General features: G+C 47.4%; 7 protein-coding genes across 12 annotated transcripts; 5 read left to right on the top strand and 2 right to left on the bottom strand.

Moving 5' to 3' along the window:
* Nucleotides 1-376: 376 nt before the first annotated feature.
* LOC6600638 (methyltransferase-like protein) lies at nt 377-2,340 on the top strand. 3 transcript variants are annotated; one of them, XR_003409072.1, is made up of 3 exons: nt 394-668; nt 723-1,768; nt 2,278-2,340. XR_003409072.1 is itself a non-coding variant. In XM_026991772.1 (2 exons), exons 1-2 carry the CDS (start codon nt 438-440, stop codon nt 1,540-1,542), a joined length of 918 nt encoding a protein of 305 aa, XP_026847573.1. In that variant the 5' UTR covers nt 377-437; the 3' UTR covers nt 1,543-1,841. The 3 variants fall into 3 exon arrangements, 2 of the variants coding, with proteins under 2 accessions (XP_026847573.1, XP_026847572.1); XM_026991772.1 differs by lacking the exon at nt 2,278-2,340 and having other exon boundaries at nt 377-535; nt 723-1,841; XM_026991771.1 differs by lacking the exon at nt 2,278-2,340 and having other exon boundaries at nt 723-1,841.
* On the top strand, nt 2,280-8,033 carry LOC6600637 (vesicle-associated membrane protein 2). Of its 3 annotated transcripts, XR_003409073.1 has the most exons (7): nt 2,280-2,819; nt 3,375-3,448; nt 3,731-3,878; nt 3,974-4,132; nt 4,197-4,248; nt 5,760-5,878; nt 7,300-7,350. XR_003409073.1 is itself a non-coding variant. In XM_002025595.2 (6 exons), the coding sequence occupies exons 2-6, from the start codon at nt 3,420-3,422 to the stop codon at nt 7,479-7,481; spliced, it is 570 nt and encodes a 189-aa protein (XP_002025631.1). In that variant the 5' UTR covers nt 2,280-2,819; nt 3,375-3,419; the 3' UTR covers nt 7,482-8,033. The 3 variants fall into 3 exon arrangements, 2 of the variants coding, with proteins under 2 accessions (XP_002025631.1, XP_026847574.1); XM_002025595.2 differs by lacking the exon at nt 5,760-5,878 and having other exon boundaries at nt 7,300-8,033; XM_026991773.1 differs by lacking the exons at nt 3,375-3,448; nt 5,760-5,878 and having other exon boundaries at nt 7,300-8,033.
* A 2,975-nt stretch (nt 8,034-11,008) lies between these two features.
* On the top strand, nt 11,009-17,035 carry LOC6600635 (vitamin K-dependent gamma-carboxylase). Its single transcript, XM_002025593.2, has 4 exons — nt 11,009-11,262; nt 14,771-15,365; nt 15,426-15,778; nt 15,835-17,035. The coding sequence occupies exons 2-4, from the start codon at nt 14,779-14,781 to the stop codon at nt 16,920-16,922; spliced, it is 2,028 nt and encodes a 675-aa protein (XP_002025629.1). The 5' UTR covers nt 11,009-11,262; nt 14,771-14,778; the 3' UTR covers nt 16,923-17,035.
* Nucleotides 12,107-14,697, top strand: LOC6600636 (the record flags this gene model as incomplete). Its single annotated transcript, XM_026991738.1, has 1 exon — nt 12,107-14,697. A coding segment is annotated over one exon (921 nt), but the record flags the coding sequence as incomplete, so codon positions are not given.
* Nucleotides 17,036-17,068: 33 nt separating the features above from the next.
* On the bottom strand, nt 17,069-21,795 carry LOC6600634 (ATP-binding cassette sub-family B member 7, mitochondrial). 2 transcript variants are annotated; one of them, XM_026991736.1, is made up of 6 exons: nt 21,622-21,795; nt 19,690-19,804; nt 19,209-19,452; nt 18,993-19,147; nt 17,585-18,933; nt 17,069-17,516 (listed from the first exon to the last, which is right to left on the bottom strand). In XM_026991736.1, the coding sequence occupies exons 1-6, from the start codon at nt 21,733-21,735 to the stop codon at nt 17,259-17,261; spliced, it is 2,235 nt and encodes a 744-aa protein (XP_026847537.1). In that variant the 5' UTR covers nt 21,736-21,795; the 3' UTR covers nt 17,069-17,258. The 2 variants fall into 2 exon arrangements, with proteins under 2 accessions (XP_026847537.1, XP_002025628.1); XM_002025592.1 differs by having other exon boundaries at nt 17,259-17,516; nt 19,209-19,332; nt 21,622-21,735.
* LOC113566388 (SET domain-containing protein 4) lies at nt 19,737-21,687 on the bottom strand. Its single transcript, XM_026991737.1, has 3 exons — nt 21,622-21,687; nt 19,867-21,348; nt 19,737-19,804 (listed from the first exon to the last, which is right to left on the bottom strand). Exon 2 carries the CDS (start codon nt 21,266-21,268, stop codon nt 19,889-19,891), a length of 1,380 nt encoding a protein of 459 aa, XP_026847538.1. The 5' UTR covers nt 21,269-21,348; nt 21,622-21,687; the 3' UTR covers nt 19,737-19,804; nt 19,867-19,888.
* Nucleotides 21,796-21,900: 105 nt separating the features above from the next.
* LOC6600633 (protein OPI10 homolog) lies at nt 21,901-22,849 on the top strand. The gene is made up of 2 exons (XM_002025591.2): nt 21,901-22,501; nt 22,567-22,849. Exons 1-2 carry the CDS (start codon nt 22,112-22,114, stop codon nt 22,759-22,761), a joined length of 585 nt encoding a protein of 194 aa, XP_002025627.1. The 5' UTR covers nt 21,901-22,111; the 3' UTR covers nt 22,762-22,849.
* The last annotated feature ends 27 nt before the right edge of the window (nt 22,850-22,876 follow it).

Genomic DNA, 22,876 nt, shown 5'->3' with positions numbered 1-22,876 from the left:
GCCCACATAATTTTATCCAATTAATGAATCTATTTTCAACTGAGTGGCTTATTTTAAATTCTAGACTTTGATTTTTTGCCTCAATTTTGGTTCCTCAACAACAATACAGCGTCTCGTATGATGAATAACCATACTTAGCTCACTTAAGCACCCTCTATTTAAACAGCTCAACAGCTTGAGGTAAATGGCGGAAAATATTGCCGATTGTAAATTCTTCTTGTAGATCCTTCCTCGAAAGTTACAAAAACCACTATATCTTTCACCTGAACTGCGCTAAAATGGTTAAATTTTCATTATTTTCGGTGGAATATTGAAAAACCCCCTTGGGCTGCAATGGGTTAACGGTTCTCAACATGACAGACAACGCGGTTGTTGCTTGTTTTCATTTCCTTATAGTTGGTATTTGATTTGGATTATCCTTCCATCCACTGCATAACATGAGCGGTACTCCCACGGCCGATGACTGTGAGAAGCGACCTCAGTTCGGCACACGTTTACTCAAGGACAGCGACGACGTCTTTAAGCACAATGCTTGGTAAATATGCGTGGCAAGGTCTGCGGCGTTTTGCCAGCAAAACTTGGGAGCACACTCGAGAGCGCAAGAAGCCAGCGGGTGCTGGCGGGCGCATACTAACCGACGTGCGCGAGGTGTTCGAGTTTAATGCATGGTACACATTGTTGGCACAAAAACTCTAAAATGCGATCTAAAATGTGCTCTGCAGGGACCACGTGCAATGGGATGAGGAGCAGGAGCTGGCCGCACAGGCGGCCGTGGCAAAGAACTCGTGCAGCAAGCTGAACGACGATGAGCGGGAGCGATTTCAGTCGGATGCACCGAAGTTTTGGGACTCTTTCTATGGCATACACGACAATCGCTTCTTCAAGGACCGTCACTGGCTGTTCACCGAGTTTCCCGAGCTAGCGCCCCTTGATGTCAGTGAGCAGCAGTCACGGAGCATCTTTGAGCTGGGCTGTGGCGTCGGCAACACCATCTTACCCTTGCTCCAGTACAGCGTAGAGCCAAAGCTAAAAGTCTTTGGCTGTGACTTTTCTGCCAGGGCCATCGATATACTTCGCAGCCAGCCGCAGTTCGATGAGAAACGCTGCGAGGTATTCGTAATGGATGCCACGGAGGAGCAGTGGCCGGTTCCCTTCGAAGAGAACTCGCAGGATATCATTGTAATGATATTTGTGCTGTCCGCCTGTCAGCCGAAAAAAATGCAGCAGATACTGGACAATTGCTATCGCTACCTGCGACCCGGTGGCTTGCTCCTCTTCAGGGACTACGGCCGCTACGACTTGGCCCAGCTGCGCTTCAAGAGCGGAAAATGCTTGGAGGACAACTTCTATGTGCGCGGCGATGGCACCCTGGTGTATTTCTTTACAGAGGAAGAGCTACGTGGTATGTTCACTAAGGCGGGGCTCCAGGAGGAACAGGTGATTGTGGACCGAAGGCTGCAGGTGAATCGGAGTCGCGGCCTGAAGATGTATCGCGTTTGGATACAGGCAAAGTTCAAAAAACCTCTGGTTCCGACTTCTTAGCTTTCGTTAATCGTTGAGCTGTAATCGATTTCCTTTTTCTTTTCATCGACTTGACGCATGAATGTTAAAATCGGCAGCTACATGTCAAGTAGAATGTCCAGGATAACTTTTTGGCTCGTTAATTTTGCAGAAAAGCTTTCGGCTCTGTTAACTTTGCAGAAGCATACACATAACATAACAGTTAGGAAAGGAAAGCTGTGAGTTTTCGCAGTTGGCTAAAAACGTCGTAAGTGAAAATTTTCCTGTGCTACGTAAAATAATTTTTAGTTAAATAATTAAGGAACAATTTGTTGTAAACTTGCGCTGCCAGGACAAAGTAAAAGTGCTTACCACACAATGTTATAGAATTCGTAATCGAAAACATAAAGAATGCGACTAAAAGGCCTTTCGAATGAAAGCAAAACCATTATCGTGTAGAATTTCATTGATTTTTTCCCCTAGCCAAGACAGGCCAGTGCCAAGTTGCGAACTTGCAAAGATTTGTAGAGTCCACACGCGAATATATATTTTTTTTGTGTGCAGAAATATCCCGAGACTGCCCCAGGGGGTATGCAACAGAAAGGTGCACCAAGTGCACCCACGCAAACACACACACACATAGAGAGAGCCGTGGGCAGGCCACTGGGCGTGTTGCAAGCCCCCACTCGACTTCTTACTCGTAAAAATACTCAATTCTCAATCCAAATATAAGTCTAAAAATAGTTTCAACTATTTTTACACTCTTCCCACCAACAGTTCAGTTTCAGTTTCGCCGAGCCAGAAGATCCCTCTGAGGCTGTCGTGGCAAGTGTTACCCACACACTCGACATACACACACACACACACATCTAGCCAATCCCCCCGCAACCGCTGAGGCGAGCCGAGAGGAGTGAAAATTCATTGACGATTGGGGGCGACAAAGCTCAGGCGAAAGAGAGAGAGAGAGCGTGAGACAGCGAGCGAGCGAGCGAGTGAGCAAGAGAAAGAGCGCAACCCTCGACAACAAAAACAACGAAGCAGAGTTCTGCTGCACCCAACGCACCACCACCCGCCACCACCGCCGCCATCAGCACATCTGCTGCTACTACCGTCACCTCACCCGCGAAACGACCCTCCCCGACCTCGACGCTCGACGCTCCCAAAGTGAAAGACGTTGGCCAAGTGCATACCTATTCACACGGGAACCAGAACCAGTCGCAGTCGCAGTCGCAGTTACAGCCACAGACACCGCAAACCGAGTTTTGTTAATACATCAGCGGCTGCAACAACACCGAAAACAACAACAAAACAATAGAAATGTAAGTGAATGGACATTATTGATTTGTCTGGGGTTTTGGGGGGTCCTTCTCGTACTCGTTTCTCGTTTTTCGCACTGGGGTAATGCTCATTTAATGCCCACACATTAAGCATACGCAGCATGGGCCCAGCATTTCATTTGTCCAAATAGTCCATTTCGATTGGGGCACCGCACCCGAAGTGGCTCCAGCAACAGCAGCTGCAGCTCCCATGATTCACTTACAATGGCCGAGAGAGAGAGAGAGTCCTCCTCTGGTCCGGCAGTGGCGATGGCGTTGGTGATGACGCTGCCGCATCACATGGCATGGCATTCACACGCCGTAAAATCAATAATTTTGACTACGTTTCGCCTGAGCCGTGAGTCAGGCCATGCAAAGTAAATGAATTGTCCAAAAGGGAACGCAAATAATGCCGGGTGTTCCGCCCGATCGATTTAATTTCCTTCGCACTACGAACATTATCAATACTCACCTGTAACGTAGCATTCCATGGGATTCATTTCCATAACATTCCACAACTGAATATTTAACTATTTCCTTAACTTTGGCCGTCAACAGAACCCAGAGACCGCGGTAGAGTTCTAAGTTTTAAGGGTCTCTGCGATGGGCAAGAAAGACAAGAACAAGGAACTGTAAGTGCTAATCTCTGCACTCTTCGATTAGCCGGCTAGATTTTCTCCAGCACTCTCTGTGTATAGCACACACACACACGTACCGTCGAGATATTTTAAAGAATCGCTAGAACGCTAGAACGATAGAAACCGTAGACCCATAGTCATAACGAAACCCCTACCTCCCATACTTTGTGTAATCCAAGTCCTGTATTTAATTTGAGCGCCCCGTTGGGAGTTGATTAGTCTTGGTATTTGCCCTCCTTATGAGCTCGTTGCATGACTAATGATTGTTCCCTGCAGGGCGGACGCTGCACCAGCTGGCGATGCACCACCTGCTGGACCTCCAGCAGGCGAGGGAGGCGATGGCGAGATTGTGGGCGGACCACACAATCCGCAGCAGATTGCGGCACAGAAGCGTCTCCAGCAGACGCAGGCGCAGGTCGATGAGGTGAGTGGAATACAATTTCGCGATTTAATGAAGAACCTTTACAAGGAGAGCTTCTGCTTCTGTTTCTGCTTCTGTTCTTCTGTCCCGCCCTTTAGGTCGTCGACATTATGCGCACAAACGTCGAGAAGGTGCTGGAGCGCGATAGCAAGCTGTCGGAGTTGGACGATCGCGCCGATGCCTTGCAGCAGGGCGCCTCGCAGTTCGAGCAGCAGGCGGGCAAGCTCAAGAGGAAATTCTGGCTCCAGAACTTGAAGGTCTGTGTGGCGGCGTCGGTAGAGAAGTAACTAGCACTAACCCATTGTTCGGTTCCACTTGCAGATGATGATCATAATGGGCGTGATTGGCCTGGTTGTCGTGGGAATCATTGCAAGTAAGTTAATCGTGCGGAAATCCCTAGATCAGGCTGTTCTTCTTACTCACAACATGGGACACACACATCCCCTAGAGATACATACAAAGCCACCCGACACCCGACACCCAACACCCGACACCCGACACCCACTCAACACGGAACCAAATATACATCCACTTTCTATTGTTTGGTTTATTCTTGTTTAGCGCTGATTTCTTTAGCCTAAATTACGTTTATTTCGATTTACGCACACAGAGACTAAATTTGATTTTGAATTGGTTCTTTAATTCCGCCAACTCTTTTTTTCTCTAGGTAATTTTATGTAGATTGCTAGCTATCCATTGCTAATCCATAAGAAACTAGTAACTTAGCAGCAATGCATCATCCGCAATGCAAATGCAAACGCATATCAAAAGCAATCAATTAATCAATCAATCAATCAAGCAACCCAATAAGATCCGAAATCGAAATCGAAATCAAAACCGATATCAAATTCAATCCCATCTAAAAACTGCCATGAGTAGAGCTAAAACTCACAGTCCAACTGTTGTACGTTTGATGATCTGATCGCTCGCTAAACCGATTCGAATTTGATGCCTTGCGAAATTTCCACCAAAAAAAAAACCAAAAATAAAAACCAAAAACCGATCGATCGATCAGTCAATTGCATCCATATCATGTGCTTCGACAACCACTAAAACAGTAACTACTTATATACAGTATATGCCATATATGTATATGTATATGTATGTATCCGATCTGTGTGTATATCCAAAGTCCAACATCATCTGGTTCCATGCGACCACCATACGCACCATACGCAGGTTCGGTAATGATAATGATTTGATTTGATGCCAACTGAAAGTCGTGTCATACGTTGTTCTCGTTTATATTTCTTTCCTTTCCTGTAATAGTTTTGTGCTCGCCATGGATATCGGTATCGCCGGTCCCTGTGCGTTGCCCCGAAAGAGGCAGGACATGGGTGATGGCCGATGGCCGATGGCCGATGGCTGATCCGATATTCGTGTGTGTACCCGTTAGCGTTATCCTTAAGAACCCTAAGTTCTCTGTTTCGACTAGCTAGCGTATAACCCGTAAGCCGTAATTATCTGTGGTTTGTTCCGTACTTCGTTTCGTTTTGTTTTGTTCGGATATTGGCGCTCCACAACTCTTCAGCAGATACACAAAATGTGCCATTGTCCAGTGTAAAAAATACTCGTATCCACAAGTAAACGTAGCTCGCTCTCCAAGACTCAAAGAAAACGCAAAGGCCGTCAAGCCGAACAGTGAAAATCCACTTGTACTTGTAGCTGTGCTCACTGTACCACCAACTGTACCCACTGTACCACCTGTACCACAGCAGCTGCCTAAAGCACTGCAAATCTTTTATGAGTTCTTAATATGATTTACAAATATTTTCTCTGATTTCCACACCCACACACACACACACACACACACAATGGACACCTGATATACGTACATATACATACGATGCCACTGATACACAATATTTTTTGGAACAATTACAGAGAAAGACGAGAAAGAGTAATACACTGAAAGCATTAGCTTTGTACAATTTTTTTAACCATAAGAAATACAGTTATTCAATACAGTTTTTCCCCAAAAAAAAAAACATATTATTTGTGAGGTAAAAACAACAGCAAAACTCTTTCCGTTACTCATCCGCAAATCTTATTGCTAGGTGCACCCAAAATATCTCTCTCTCTCTCTCTCTCTCACACTGTCTCTTTTGTTTGGTTCATTTCTCCGTTTCATAAAAACTGAGAGATTTTTTGTTTTGATTTGATTCAATTTTGTCAACTAATATCGCTTGTTTCGAAATAGAAAATAGAAAAACAAAAAACAAATGCAATTCACGAACAAAAATTTCTCGTAGAACCGTACATGTCGGATGATGCTGCTGCTCCGCCACCTCCTGCTTTGCAGCAGCAGGTGGTACCGGCACCAGCATCCGCACCAGCATCTGCACCAGAATCAGCACTACCACAACTACAACAACTACAACAACAACAACACCATACACAAAAATCTGAACCACCAACACTCGAGAAACCATTGGCTGAGAAATTGACCGACAATCCACAGAGTCCGTCGGATGAAGTGGCGACTGGACAATAGGACGATCTCTCAAAAACAAACCAAACCAAAAAAAAGAAAAAATATATATATATATACAGCAACAACTACAGCAAACTAATCAACCAATCAATTAATCAACCCATCGATTAACCAATAACTACATCAATAGAAACCATAATCAAAATTAGCCGAAAAGAAAAAGAAAACAAAACAAAAATTAACCATTTCACACCACCTTCTTTGTAACATTGAACATTGAAACAAAAACGATCTTTTCGAACACTGTAAGCAAACAACAAACGCAAAAGCAACATTAACCTGTGCTGTGCGCTTCTTCTTCTTCTACTTACACCCGTTTCCGTTCCGTTTCCGTTCCGTTTCCGCTGTCCTGTTACGCTGCCTTCTGTTACCGTTAGCGTTAGCGTTACCGTTGCCCCCCGTTAACGTTTACTTATAATTTTAGCTGCATGTTTGTGCGATGTGTTTCGATGTCTACTACGTGTGCTTAGTATCCTTATCCTTATGGTTGTATAATTTCGGTTTGGTATTCTTTTTCGATGTTGTTGATAAAGATATTCTGTTAACCGCATATGTACACACCCCTGTACATATGTACCCGTATTTTTTGTGCACAAAAGTCTAAGCGGAGGCTAGGGGATACAGCCAAGAGTCCTGTCCTGCGGGGGATTGTCTTTGAATGTACATACATACGATAATGATGTACCCTCGTGGGCGTTGCATTTGCCCCTCCATCCCCATATCCATATGCTACTACTCCCCGATGTTCCCTGATATTCATAACTGAGCTTTTAACCATTGAAGTGTAATATGTTTTGGCGTATATCCGTGTATCGGTGTAATTGTCACTCCATTGAGATTCAATCTCAATCACTACCCACCTGTTCGGGCCACATTTGACTAACTCTCGCTCTCTCGTTCTCTCCTTCTGTTGCCCCGACCCGTCCACAGATAAGCTGGGACTCATAGGCGGAGAGCAGCCACCGCAGTACCCTCAGTATCCACAGTACATGCCGCCACCGCCGCCACAGCAGCAGCAGCCAGCCGCCGCCGGAGGACAGTCGGCGCTGGTCGATGGAGGAGCCGGCACCGGAGCCGGGGCCGGGGCCTATCCGGAGCATGGCGGCGCATAAGTAATTCTGGACGGCATTTACCTGTAAAGCCAAGCAAAGAACGTTTCTTGATTACACACAAAAACAAACAAAAATATAATCTGCAAAACCCAAGAACCGACAAAACAAAAACTCCCCCCCCAAGGGAAAACTCAGTTATACTAGAAAAATCTCGAGAATTGCAAAGAAGTCAATAAAATAATATGTTTTCCCACTTAAAAGACGACGAACATGACGGCTTTGAGTAAATGCAGTCATAATATTAACACTAAATCTAAATCTAAAGAACGCTCCGGACAAAATGAAGTTGTTGCTAATTTGTTTATGGTTACATTATTTCATGCATAAAAAGGTATATATAAAGATAAATATAAATATATAAATATATATGGGTACTTGAATATTTACGAGTAAATCTAACAAAACAACTAGTAAACTATGCTATATAACTACGACTATATTGTACTTAACATGTATGTATGTATCTCGGGGCTGGGCCGGTGCGAGGCCAGCGCGAGGACCGGGCCTGGTCGCTCCCGATAATAGCAACTCTTTGAACTCAGTTTCCTTAGCAAATCTACTAGTATCGATTTCGAACAGTTTTTCGGAACAAAGCCCAAAGCAAAGAAGACACTCCCGAGAACGAAACCAAATCAAAGCTTTTGTTCCTAAGTAAAAGTTACGCAAAATATAAATATTTGAAGTGTATAATCCAAAAAAAAAAACCAAAAAAGAAAAAGAACAACAACAACAACAGCAAAATCGAGCAATTGATTAATGTATTGTATTCGTAAAACTTTATGTGCAACCAAGAATATTGAGGAGCTAAATGTAGTAGCGGAATGAACAGAAACCAAAGAGAAGAAGAAGAGAAACAAAGAGAATGGAAAGGAAAGGAAAAGAAAAGAAAAGGATAAGGATGATGGAGGATACTAGTGAAAATATACAAAAGAAAACCAAAAACCAAAGAATGAGAATTAGTTTGCAGTTATATGTTGTCTGAATTATTGTGCAATCATTATTGTTGTGTTTGAAATAAAGACACAAGATCGAGGATCGTGGATCGAGGATCGAGAAGGATCCGATTCGGTTGAAAGATGAAACCAGACAGTTCAACGATTAAATTAAGCGCTAGACACACAATATGTTGGTTATGACCAGTTTTATTTGACAGAAGAAGCAGAAACAGAAGAAGACAGACAGAAGCATATGTATGTATATTTCAATGTTATAAGTAATAAACGAAAGCGGATACATAGGGCCTACTATATGTATAGGCATTCATATATGTATGTGTAACGTGTAACGATATGATATTTAGATCTCACACACTCCACTCCACTCCAGTCCACGCCACCCCGAACCCCGAACCACGAACCCCAAACCTCCACCTCCACCTCAGACCCATTCCGATCGAGTAGTAACCAACTTTGAGACAACACTCTTAGCACATATTGTACTTACCTTGTTCTAAAAATACGAACGTATATTAACAATTAATGTATTAACTAATTGATTCAAGAAGCGCCTGCCCAAAGTGCTTTGCCTACTAACAAAATAAGGCACAAACAAAATCGAAACTACTTAAAACAAAAACTAAAACGAAAACGAAGACAACAACAAAAACAAAAACAGGAAAACAAATGAATATGAAAATGAAAATGATAATGAAAAACGGGGAGAACCGAAATCTAAGACCCAAAGTGCAGGTATTTTTAGCAATATTCGTAGCGTGTACAATATGTCGCCCTTAAAGCTTAATCAAATCTCGTTCAATGTCCATTACTACTACAATATCACCAAAACACACACACCCACACACACACACACACCTTTCACATGCATATAACCATTACCAACTACGGAATCAATATAATAATCAATGAAAAATGTTTAGAAAGCGTTTCGGTTTTTGTTTGGATTTTAACCCGAAAACAAAATGTATACACACACACACATACACACGATCACAGATGGACAGACAGACAGACAGACAGACAGAAAGAAGTATTCAAAATGAAAGGAGAGAAAAAGCCGGAGTTTCGGGCATATGGCCGTACTCCCAATGGAGAGGCACAACAGAGCAATCAGAATGTGAGATGGACAGAGAGAGACAATGCGGAACATACAAACAAATGGAAAAGAAAAAACCCCCCACAAACCACAGATGGAAAATGAGAGTAAATATATATATGAACCGTATATAAACAATAATATTACTAATTAATTTAATGATTAATTGCACCCCGAAAATACATAATTATTTAAATAAATAAATAAAAACAAGCAAAACTGTCTTTTAAATTGATGTTGCAAAAGTCTGACAAACAAGATTGAGGATTCTTAAGAACCCTCAAGATTCAGGTAATCTGTGAGAGACGAATCTTTGATAGATAGATAGATCTGTATCTGTTTAGTAGATCTGATATCTACGACTAAGTCTCGTAAGCTCCAAGAGCGAGGCTTTCATACAAGAGGTAGGGCTATTAGGATCTGCGTAACCTTAAAGATTAAGATATGCTTTATCTTGTACACGAATAGACAGGTTAAAAATAGAATTCGGCGAAAAGTATAGCATATTTTTGAGCGCCGGGATGGCAGCCAAAATGCGCACTTGACACTAGAATAGAAAAGGGATACGCTACGTCTCGGTACTCGGGCACACGTGGATGCATACATAAATAACAATTGGGGCAAAGACAGAGCCGGTGCCGGAGCCGGAGCCAGCCAGAAATTATGGATAATGGAAATAAACCCGAGTCTGAGGTGCGACGCATAGATTTAAATCAGCCACAAAGGGGGATGGGGATGGGGATACGGATATGGATGGGGGGAGGCAAGGCAAGGAGGAGACTGAGGCCGAGGCGCCTGTTTATTATGCTTGCCACACCTGATTAAAATCTATTGACAATGCAGTCGACGACAAAATTGGAGCAGCACTAACAAGGGCCCCCCACAAAGGAAGGAGCAGAAGTGTTGAGCACCTTGCCGGCCGTGCCGGTCCCGTTGCCGTTGCCGTGCTTCGTGCCGCGACCTCCCACTTAATGAAACCCAATTACTGACGGGGGCCGTTGGCCAAATCCTGGAGGCGGATGGCAAACAATAACAGCTGCAGAGAGTCGTCAAGTCGAAGGCCCAGCTGCTGGGGCTCGCACCTGTAAACGTTGTTTGCCCTTTTCCGGCGATTCGTTGATACCCAGTAAGATGCGGGTAGATATATTCTAGAACTAACTAAAATAAATAAACCATAGGGAAATTATCAAATTAGTCGTATTGTTATGGCGCTTCCCTGGGTATCTGCCAGTCGAGGCACACGACAGAGGCGGTTCTACTTGTTTATTATTATTAACTTCGTTGCCATTTCCTGGCAAGGACATGCGCAAACACCCCCACTGCCACCCACACCCACACCCCTACCCACACGACCATCATCCCCATCTCCGGCTGCACTGTGAGGGATACACGGCCGTATCTCTGTCCGTGTATAAATAAGGGGCAACCTTTGCGCACAGCCTCAGTTGGTGGACCGCGTTGCCTCCGTGTGTCCCTTTTCCCAGTTGCTCTTTGGCGTGAAGCGAGAGTGTTTCCGTTGCGGCTGCCAACTGTTGCAAGGCGTGGAAGAAGGAGTAGACGAAGGAGTAGGAGTAGGAGTGCCTTTACTTAAATTAAAAATTCAAGCGGAAGATTGTCATTTTCGAAGGAAAGCCCATTTAAAGATCACATGACAGGACTTGGATGTGCCACCTTAACTGATAATTCTACAGAAAGGATCTCCTCCATATAATACAACTGAGATTCCAAGGTAGGTAACATTTTCCTGTTTATAAGCTTAAACCCGTTGAAAACTCTGCTGGAAGTTCGAAAATAATTGAGATCACAAAACTTATCAACACTGAATACTCCCCGGGACGAGGCGCCGTGCAGAGCAGCCCTAATCGAATTACGAACAGGGTTGCCATGGCGCATTTTGCACACGAAATGCATTGTTTTTATTTTCCCTGCAACCGAGAGAGAGCGCAACAAACTCGTCGCCAGCGATGGCAATCATATGGCGAAAATAGCGGTTAAAAGCCACCCCAAGACACGTTGGCCAGCCAGGCCAGGGTATCCATGTTGAAGGTAAGGCGGTCCTAGCGCTCTCTTCGCAGGCGCCCGCCAGTCTGTTTGCCAATATTTCGCTTCTCGGAGAGCAGCCATACCCTGGCTGGCTAGTCACCGAACAGGCAGCTTTCATGGGGGTTGTTGGTTGCTTTTTGCTGGTGGCTGATTACTAGTTCGTTCTGCTCCGGCCAAGTCGATTCTGTATTCTGTCCAGTCATTCTGCAAACTTCGGAGCGTACGGTTCTCGAGTTCTTTTGTCGGTCGCGTTTCTCTCTTCCCCTCTCGATTTCAGCAATCTTCTCACACACACACACACACCACACTCACTGTCACTGATTGCCCCGATTGCCAGTCGCCAGTCAGTCAGTGCAGCGGTCAGAAAGAGAAAGAGCCAGAGCCAGAGCCAGAGTCAGAGCCAGACAGAGGCAGAAAAGAAAACCAACCTCGGACTTTCGCTCAAACTATATTTCGCAGTGTTCTTGTTGTTTTTGTTGTTTTCCCTGCTGATGGCTGTTGGCGTATAGCTGTTGTGTGTATAACTAACTGTAAATTGCCGCTGTTGCTGTCTCGCTTCCGTGCGCTGCGCCTGCCTGCCAGCCTGCCAGCCTGCTGCTTGTGTGTGTGTGTTTTCTCGACATTCTCCCTTCCCCCGTCTGCGTCTGGCATACCACGTCACGTCAGTCCCCGAGATTGAGATTGCACAGAACCAGAACCAGAGCCAGAACCAGAACCGAAGTCGCAAAGGAAACGAAAACCGCATCATCGCAATGGCCGAAAACTGCCCCAAGTGCAAGAAATCAATCAACGGGAAGGAGGCCGGGTTCATAATCTGCAACTCGGACGACTGCCGAAAGAAGTTCCATCGCACGTGCGTGAACATCGACGACGCCGTGTACGATGTCATCCAGAAGAACCCGATGGTTTCGTTCAACTGCGACGAGTGCAAAAATCAATCGCCACGGGCGCTCTCGTCGAAGCTGCACACCATCGAGGAGAAGGTGAACAAGGTGTGCAATGGCATCAACCAGATCCAGGGCCGGATGTACCAGCAGTACTTCCAGTTCGGCAACCAGCCACCCATGCAGCAGGCCAGCGCTCTGGACACCACCAAGAAGCATCCGCAGCAGAACAACCTAATCGTGGTCGGCAACAACTGCAATTCGGATCGATTGCAGGTCGTCTGCGACTACGGCCGCTGGGTGCAGGTGGGGAAATTCGCCACGAACACCAGCGAGGAGGATGTCATCGACCACCTGGCCGAGGAGCTGAAGATCAACAAGAACCTGGTCAAGTGCACCAAACTGGTCAAGAACGATGCCAATCTTTCGCAGCTATCGTACTGCAAGTTCAAGATCTCCATTCCGGACTATCGCTTCAACGAGCTCTTCAATGAGGCGATCTGGCCCAGCGGAGTTATGGTCAGTCCCTTCACTCCCCGCTCCCAGCTGAATCAGAATCGTCTATAGAGGGAGGGGTACGGCGGCCGGGAGAGTGGTGACACCAGGGTTAGGGTGAAGCCGCCGTGTGAGAAGTGAGAGAGACCGCCGCCGTAACAGAGAGAGAGAGAGAGAGGCCCGAAAAAGAGAGAGAGAGAGAGAGAGAGTTGGCGCACGGAACTGCATTGAGGCGGCCTGAAACTCGCAAGGGATGATTTCCGGCCAGCGATAAAAACAACAACTGCAACCGACTGTCGTCGTGTCGTGCCGTGTCGTGTCGGATCGGGTCGGGTCGGGTCGGAGTGGGGGAGTGGGGTTGTTGCCCCCATTGTATGCAAATTTTTGACACTCAAAACCCTTGTCTAAATCTTTCAAAGCTTACCGAACCTATCTAAAAAATGAAAACCAAAAGCAGCAAATTTATTGAATTAACTTTGAAAATGCATTTTAAAATGTTTTAGCGTTGCGTAAATATCGACAAATGATAGACAAACAAAACTAAAAAAAAGTATTTTAATGGCAACTCACAGTAAAATAGAATGTGAAGCAAAATATTAGTCATTTATGCATAACTGTCGTACTTAAATTAAAGTAAACCTGCCCCTGCCCCCAAAACTAAGCGTATTAGACACAGCGATTAAAATTGAAACTAATATTTAAACCGCCTCCGGAGTCCGGAGTCCGGAGACCGGACCGGAAACGAAATCCCAAACCCAAACCCCCCACATTCTTTATCAAAGATTATTTCTTAAACATTATTGTACTACTTCCGAATACGAATACGAATACGAATACGAATATGTATGTATGTATGTGTATATGTATTTCCAAATTGGAATTCTACATTATATATAGTTTCACGAGAAATCGATAGCAAGTCCTACTATATTGCATGTGTACGGCATCTAACCAATTAAGTACTTAACCAAGTAAACAAGTAACCAAAACCAAAAGTATATTCAAGCAGTCGACGGCTTATATTGTATTGTATTCGTATATATGTATGGTAGTTTGAGGCATTTTCAAAGCTTGTTCCCAACAAAGTTTGGAAATTTTGCAAACCAATGCACAGGACACTGGCAAATTGTAAAACCCGTTTAAATTCAGAACAGAAATATATGTATTTGTGTATTCGAAGGTGTACTATACTCGTATAAGCAGGAACAGAAACCCCGAAACGGAAACCGAAACCGAAACAGCAAAACACATTGGAACCGATATCGGAATAGAAAGCCCTTAAAAAAATACAACAATAACACGGTTCCACACGGCTCATCATGTTTGCTGCTTTTTAATCAAACAAGAATTCGATACGAAGCTGGGCAAATTTGTTGCAATATTTACTCAAGAATCGAGTATAATGAGTGTAATTGATATATTTTTTTACGCGAAGCGAACCCGTTTCGCTCTCCAAACAGCAATATTTTCAATGGCCACGGTCGCGTCGTAGTCATACCCATCCGACTCCCATTTCCCAATGCCCATTCGATGTGAGAATGGGAAATGGCAGCTGGGGCAGCTGGGGCAGCCGTGCTGTGGTCCGCACCCAATAAAGTTCAGAACAAACCGTAGATAATTATGCAAGAGTCAGCAAACGAAATGTAAAACACACATATATTATATATTTAGTATACAACAATATGCATGCATGTATTTATGTCAACTTTTTCAATAAATTCTAAAGAAAAAACACCCTAAAACCGCCGAATGTTTGCAATCGTGGGACACTTGTTTGTTTATCCTCCACCTAATAACACACGCCCATGTTTTCAGGACAGGCCATGGCCAACTCCAAGCGAAAGCAACCCACGAAATCGTCCAGTTCCCCGGATATCGCCCCCACAGCACAGAACAAGCCTCTCTCCGGTGAGATCCCCACCACAGACGATGCTCATCAGGTTACAGCACAGTCTACGGGCATGGGCAACCTCTTCAGAGAGTGCCTCGGTCATGAGCCGAGCAACTTCAGCAGTCTAACCAAGTTCACAGCGTGGCTGCAGCGACCTGTGGATGGGGCCGCCCTGGGCATCTTCCGGCTGCTTTTTGGGGTCGCCATGCTGGTGGACATAGCCGAGGAGCGGGGCGGTGGCCAGCTGGATGTGCGCTTTGGCGAGCCCCACCACTGCCACTTCCCGCTGTTCAACGGGATGCGGGCCCTGGCCTACCCGCTGATGGGATGCGTCTACCTGTGCATGTGGCTGGGGGCGTGGGGCATAATGCTGGGCTATCGGTTTCGTTCCAGCTGCCTGACCTTCATAGTCCCCTACTGGTACATCTTTCTGCTGGACAAGCCGACCTGGAACAACCACAGCTACCTGTTCGGGCTGGTGGGCACGCTGCTGCTGTTTACCCAGGCTGATAGCTACTGGTCTGATTAGAGCATACACCTTCCTTCGATCTACAGTCTAACTTGAATTGAAACTTACAGTTCGCTGGAGAGTTGGCTGAACCCTGCGAGGAGTCGGAGTCGGACCGTTCCCTACTGGAACTACTTTCTGATCAAGTTTCAGTTCTTCGTTCTGTACATGTACGCCGGCCTGAAGAAGATCTCCGCGGAGTGGCTCTCCGGCTATGCCATGAGCAATCTCAGCCAGCACTGGGTGTTTTCTCCCTTCCGCCAGATGCTGGATCCGGAGCTGATCGATCTGCTGATTGTGCACTGGTTTACGGCCTTCTTTGATGTCTCCATTGCCTTCTTCATGACCGTCGAGAAGACGCGGCTGCTGGTCACTCCATTCATGATCAGCTTCCACCTGATGAACTCCCGCCTGTTCGTCATAGGTAAGTGCATAAGAATGACTATGTTTTGGACCGTGAAATTATTGCTTCCATTGCAGGCATGTTTCCCTGGGTATGCCTGGCCGAGGTTCCTCTGTTTTTTGGCTTCGACTGGCCAAGGAGGATACGCGGCACGGCAAAGATTGACCCATCCGAAGAGGCATCCCCAGCCAGGCCATCCCTTCTGGCCAGGCTGCGGACATGCCTTATACTCGGCTACTGTGGACTCCAGCTCTTCCTCCCGTACTCGCACTTCATCACCAAGGGATACAACAACTGGACCAATGGTCTGTACGGGTACTCCTGGGACATGATGGTGCACTCGTTCGACACCTTGCAGACCTCCATCCAGGTCGTGGACAACGACAACCAGCAGGTGCACAATCTCAATCCGTTTGCCTTCACCGAGTACGAGCGCTGGACGAAGTACGCGGACATGGCGGTGCAGTATGCCAAGTGCATCGAGGAGAACATACAGAACCAGCAGGTCAGGGGCCGACCGTCGATTGGCAGAAACATTTCCATTTACTTTGACATCTGGTGCTCCATGAACGGCCGGTTCCAGCAGCGCTCCTTCGATCCACGCGTGGACTTGCTGAAGGCGCCGTGGTCGCCCTTTGAGAGCACGTCGTGGTCCCTGCCGCTGCTTAATGAGCTAACCCACATGCGTCCCAAGCTGCGGACGATCGAGAACGAGGTCCTGGCCTGGAATAACTACTCCGACGTTATATTTGTGGCCGACTTTCCGGGCCTGACGCTGATCAACTTCATTTCGCCCGATCTAATCAACTGCACCCTGACCATCCTCGAGGGAAATGTGCGCTACAAGAGCGACATTGAGCAGGAGTCGTATTTCCTTACCGCCGGCAAGAGCATAGGCCTGGGGAGCAACATCACCCACTTCGTGACCACAATTGGGCAGAAGCCCGCCTCCTATTTATTCACGTACACCAACAAAACCATGTTGGAGCAGGATATCTCAATCGAGGAGACTGCTGCAGAGCCGAAGCGTCCCCTGCTGCCGCTGTGGAAGGAGTTCGAGCAGCGCGTGACCAACTACAAGCAGTTCCTCGGACACATTGGGAACTGTGTGCTCTACCTGCTGTACGATGTGCCCATTCCGCTGGCCGTGCGGGAGAGAGATTAAGATTGAAGCAGCCCCAGTGCTCTGCGCCCTGCGTAAGCGATCCTTGCCTACTCGTAGCCCTAAGTGTGACTAATTGTATGGGTGATAAAACTGATAATAAATGTTCCATATTATACCACAGATGCACAGATGCACAGACGCCTGCCTTCTCTTAACTACAACTGTATTTACAAATGTCACAATATTACTTTCAGCCTAACAATAACGAACCATCTCAGCCAGAGATGCAGAATAAACGATGAATTTAGAGGGTTAGGAAGGGCCGAATCAAGGAGTTGAGACGCACAAACACACGCACACACATATTGTCCAAGCATCGTTGTGGCTTTATCTGCACTACGCCACGCCCCGTGCCTTCTTGGGCACGGACTCGTCTTCGGTGTCCCGACTGGGGTCGAACTGCTGCGTCTGCGTCTCCCACAGGCGGGCATAGAGACCGTTCTGCTTCAGCAACTGGGAGTGGGTGCCACGCTCGCCCACGCCGCCGTTCTCGAGGACTAGGATCTCATCGGCATCTTTCACTGTCGACAGGCGGTGGGCAATGCAAATGCTGGTGCGACCGGAGGTAGCGCGGCTCAAGGCCTGAAGGATATTCTGCGGGGCAAGCGGATGGCAAAGATTAGCTGGTGCAAGCAGGAATCGACCAGAGTCAATGTACTCACATGCTCCGTAATGGAGTCCAGACTGCTGGTGGCCTCATCGAAGATCAGAATGGGCGTGTTTTTGAGGATGGCGCGAGCAATGGCCACGCGCTGCTTCTCGCCGCCGGACAACTTCAGTCCCCGCTCCCCCACCTGGGTGTTGTACTTGGCCGGCCAGCTCATGATGGAGTCGTGGAGATCGGCCATGCGAGCCGCATTCTGCACCTCCTCGTGCGACTTGGTCAGGTTGCCGTAGTGGATGTTGTGCTCGATGGTGTTGTGGAACAGCACTGAGTCCTGGGGAACGACGGCAATCGTCTTTCGCAGGCTCTCCAAATCAACAGAGCTAATGTCCTGGCCGCCAATCAGAACCTTGCCGGAATTGGGCTCAAAGAAACGGAACAGCAGGCGCACCATCGACGACTTGCCGGAACCAGAGCCACCCACAAAAGCCACATTCTTGCCGGCGGGTATGGTGAAGGAGAGATCTCTAAAGATCGGCTTGCCGGGCTCGTACTCGAAGTTCACGTTGCGGAACTCAATCGAGGAGTTGCTGTTGTCGATGAACAAAGGCTGGGCATTGGGCGCCGTCTGGATGCGACTGTCCACGTTCATCAGCGTGAACATGGACTGCATGTCGAGTAGCGCCTGCCGCACCTCCCGGTAAACACTGCCCAGGAAGCCAAGAGGAATCGACAGCTGAAACAGCAGGGCATTGACCATCACCAGATCTCCCACGGTCATGTTGCCCTGGACGATCTCCTTGGCGGCCAGCACCATGATCAAACTGAGGGCGCTGCTGAAGATCGCGTTCTGGCCAAAGTTGAGGAGCGCCAGACTGGAGCTCGTCTTTAAGCTGGCCGCTTCGTACTTCTTCAGCACCTCGTTGTAGCAGCCAGCCTCGTACTTTTCGTTGTTGAAGTACTTGACCGTTTCGTAGTTGATCAGCGAGTCCACCGCCTTGTTGCCAGCCTCGTTCTCCGCCTGATTCATGTAGACACGGAAGCGTGTTCGCCACTGGGTCACGCTCAGTGTGTAGAGGGCATAGATGCCCACACAGCCCATGCTCACTCCGGCAAAGGCCAGGCCGCACTTGATCCCCAAAATGCTAGACACCAGAGCCAGCTCGAAGATCGTCGGCACAATGTTGAAGACCATGGCGGAGAGCACAAAGTTGATGCCGCGCGAGCCCCGATCGATGGTCTTTGACAGGGCACCCGTCTGCTTGTTCAGATGGAAGGCCAGATCCAGGTTGTGCAGGTGAAGGAACACGTTGCTGGCTATCTTCCGAATGGAATGGTGGGCCACCTTCGCGAACACTGCATTGCGAAGCTCATTAAAGCCGGCGGCACTGGCTCTGGCAATGCCATCTACAAAATACACCATTAGTAATACCAATCTTAAGGAATTAAGTGATTCGATTTCTTACATCCCAAGAGCAAGGCAGTGGCTGTGGATAGCACCGCATCTGGCGCAGTGTCCATGTTTAAAGTGGTCATGGTGTCCACAGCGCCTTTAAACATAAAAGGTACGCACACAGTCAGCAGCTTGGATCCAGCCAGCAGGCCCAGGGATATGCCCACGCTGTATTTATAGAAGACACATAAATATTTATATTCTCGATACAAGTTCCCTTACAGCTCACCGTTTGCGCACCAGGGGATCTTCCTTGGGCCAAATGTAGGCCATCATCGCTCGCATCATATCCTTGGAGGTAACCTCCGGTGCGTCCAGCTTGCCCAGGCCAGAGCCGCCATCGCTGCTGCCCCCTATATGAACGTGACATTGTCGAGATTGTTGTAGTTGAACTGGTTGCGGTTGCCGTTGTCGTTGTCGTTGTCGTTGCCGTTGCCGTTGCAGCGTTGTCGGAGCTCCTTCTTGGGCTGCACCTGCGTTGAATTTACTTGAATGCAGCAAAATCCAAACAGGTGCTCAACACAACAAGCGAACAAACAAACGAAACGAGCATTGGGCCGACTCTTGGTTACAAAGGAACTCACAAAACAAGACGGAATTTGGTTAGTCAAAGGAAGAGGATAAAAAGCTAACGAAATAATACACAACTATCAGTATTACAAGTGTTATCTACTGCAAAGACGTGGGTGAAGATCCGCGGTTGAACCTACCTTTGGCCTTCTTGCCAAACACGCCCCCCAGGAGCTTGCTACCGGGCGTGGGGGTAAAGGGTGTGATCTTTTTCCGCTTGGCATTATCGTCAGCACTGGCCAGCGACGAGTACAGCTGAAAAAGGACGCAATATTAGACACAGTCGGTTAGAAAATTACAATTAAACAGCTTTGTACTTTATTCGATTCTTAAGATAGGCTACTCTTCGTTGTGGAAATCAGATACAGATGCGCAATGCGCCGCCTCAAAGTCGTTCAGATATCGGACGCACTCCATCAGATAGGACCGGGCTACTGCACCGCTCTCTGTTAGCTGCGGAAGCTTGTCCAACTCCCCCGCAAATATCTGATACTCTCTGATCTTGTGGACCACCAAATATGCCAGCTCTGGCTGCACATTGTCAAACTGATCGACATCGCCAAAAGCGATCTGATTGAGCAAATTGGGAAAGTAGGCCTGCTGCTTGAAGATCAGATGAAGGACCACTCGGAGGTTGTGCGAGCATCCGTCGTCGAGGTGAACAAACATCTGATCGCACAAATTGTGCTCCCTGATAAACTTAAAGATGTTGCGATGGTAGGTCTGCGTGGCCAGCGTTTTATTGAGCTTGATCATGTGCTCAATGTCCAGCAATGACACTTCAAAGTAGTCATGGGCATTCCCCTTCAGCCAAAAGCCGTACTCTGTCAGCAGCTTGAAATTGGTAAGCGCTCCATAGCTGATGTACAACTGGTCGTAAGGCTTGACCTCAGGTATGGGCAGGCCATTCAGTGTCACAACATAGTCCTGTCCCTGGATCTCGGCAGTTGTTTGAACAGCGTCCGAATGGTTGAACAGGTCCAGGAACGGAGCCAGTGCTAGTTTTGTATTCCCGCTCAGGAGAGGCTGGAAGTGGCTCTTGCTTGACTGCAGTTTCAGCAGACGGGCATTGAGGTAGACGCTACGAGTGTTTACGGCGAAGTAGGCCACTCGATACTCCGACAGAGTCCATATTTCTTGGCAGTACCTCTGGCCGCAGCCCTCACAATACTGCGATCCCACCAGGGTCTTGAGAATTTCGTAGTAGTCGCGTATCTGTCGGTTCTGGGCCACGGTGCGCTCGAGCACTGACTCCGGTAGACACTGCAGCTCGGGTATGGTGCAGAAATAAGGCGTGGTGTAGCTTCTAGGCAGAGTATCCAGGTAAACACCAATATGAGAGCTTTGTGAACAATCGTGCAAGTGCTTCTGGTGCATCAAGTAGCAGGCGATCAGGGCCTGAAACGAAATGCGTGCGTCCTTGTCGAATAGATCCTTATTGAAGAGGCCTTTGAACGCCTGGTCTGCCTCCAGGGTAGCTATGCTTATGAGACACTCAACGGGCAGGCGGATCAGCTCATCCCCAGCCACGAACGACCGACGCTTTGAGCACAGTCCGCGCCCAGTCTGTACATAGGAGTGCGCTGATAGCTGCGTAGAGTTCTGCCAGCCCTGGGCATGCAGCTGGACGTAGAGAGCCTGCAGGCTGTTCTGTTTGTGCGCGTCAACAGTTGGCGATTCGCTGGCCTGGCGTCGACGAAGGCGTTGTGTGCGACCCATGGCTATTCCTTTCAGTCTGTGGCTGCGTGTGTGCTGTTTTGGCCGTGCTACTATGTGTGTATTCTATGCGTATGTGCTTACTGCAACGAAAGAAGCAAGTGCGTAGTACATTAATTCATTGAAATTACACTCTCGATCTCTAAAAGGGCCAAAACAACACACACGCATACTGTTGCCTGACCTCTTTCTTTGCTTTCATTTTGCCTGTTGCTATTCTAATTGATGGAATATTCCGCTACAATAGTACTGCGATTCACGCATAATTACGAAATCGTAATCTAGTCGGGAGACTTTATCTAGCCGAGTGGCCTTGAGACACGGCCACGGGCGCAGATGAGCCCCGGAACACTTACCACTCTCGCTGGCACGTGGCGGGCTCCTTTAACAAGTCCGTAGCATGTCGCGCGGCAACTGGGGGAGGGGAGGTTTTTGCTGCACAGTTTCGTCAGGTGCAGAAGTCCAGCCATTACTTTATTGACAACCAAAAATATACAATCTTCCGAGCGCCGACCCTATGTTTATGTGACGATGTGGGAGTAGTGTTGGCTAACGCTGCAGTGTCAGCTGGGCGTCCGATAGGTCCGATAGGCAGTTTTGTTCCGGCTGTTCCCTCTTTCTATCGTGGTTGCAAATAAAAATATATATAGTTTTTGTTTAACTAAAACTTCGGGTCCCTGCCACAATAACGACGCTTTCTTCCAGGCTACTCATTTTACTCACCGCTAAAAAGGCACCTGACATTCCGCGACTCAACATAATTTTCATCTGGAACCAGCTCATTTCAAGCGCTGGACACAAGCGGCTTGTGGTGCATTCTCGAAAATTCCTCCCGGTTGAAGGAAAATGTTTGCTTTGATAATCACAGGACGCCTGCCACAGACAGATTTTGTGCCCGTGGCTGAGAACAAGTTGCTCATAAATGTGCCGGACATCGAGTCTGTTAATTACATAGTCGTCTTCTTGACGGGCACCACTCCGCTACCTATAGGCACCTCGGCGGCCATATATTTCAGTTGGCCAGACGCGTGTGCGGCTCCAACCTGGCAGTACTTGGGCCACATAGGCAACAACAAACCCTCGGCGATATTCAAGATAGCCCAGCTGAAGAAGGGCCACGAGCTGGGGACGCAGGCGAACGGCATGGTCTTTGGCACCCAGGAGATCTCACACATAGCGCAGATCGGCATCAGCATAGAGCCGGAGCTGGCGGTGGCGCAGCAAACTCCTGCAGTGGTAAGCACCACTGATTGAATTGTGAATGTAAGCTCCATAACTAACCTACGGATCTACCGTTGCAGTCCAACGCCAACGATAATAAGCAATTCGGCCAGCGCATGCTGGAGAACTTCTTCAATTACGTCTCCAGCTATTGTGTCTCCCCACAAGACATCCCGCCTGCCGTGACCGAGTCCTTTGTGCCTTTCTACGTGGTGAAAAACTGGTACGCAAACTTTCAACGTCGAATGGATCAGAACCCCAACTTCTTGAAATAATAACAGCACACCCAAGTACCGCTAAGTGCCCTCCACCCTCTTATTTTATAGAAATTGCAAATAAATTTGTATATATATTCTTTCAGTATTTTGATAATACTTAGAAAAAAAAAAA

The sequence above is a fragment of the Drosophila persimilis genome, unplaced genomic scaffold, assembly GCF_003286085.1.
Source record: "Drosophila persimilis strain 14011-0111.01,24,50 unplaced genomic scaffold, DperRS2 tig00000686-arrow-arrow-pilon, whole genome shotgun sequence".
NCBI lineage: Eukaryota > Metazoa > Arthropoda > Insecta > Diptera > Drosophilidae > Drosophila > Drosophila persimilis.
This window is presented reverse-complemented; position numbering and strand designations above follow the sequence as displayed.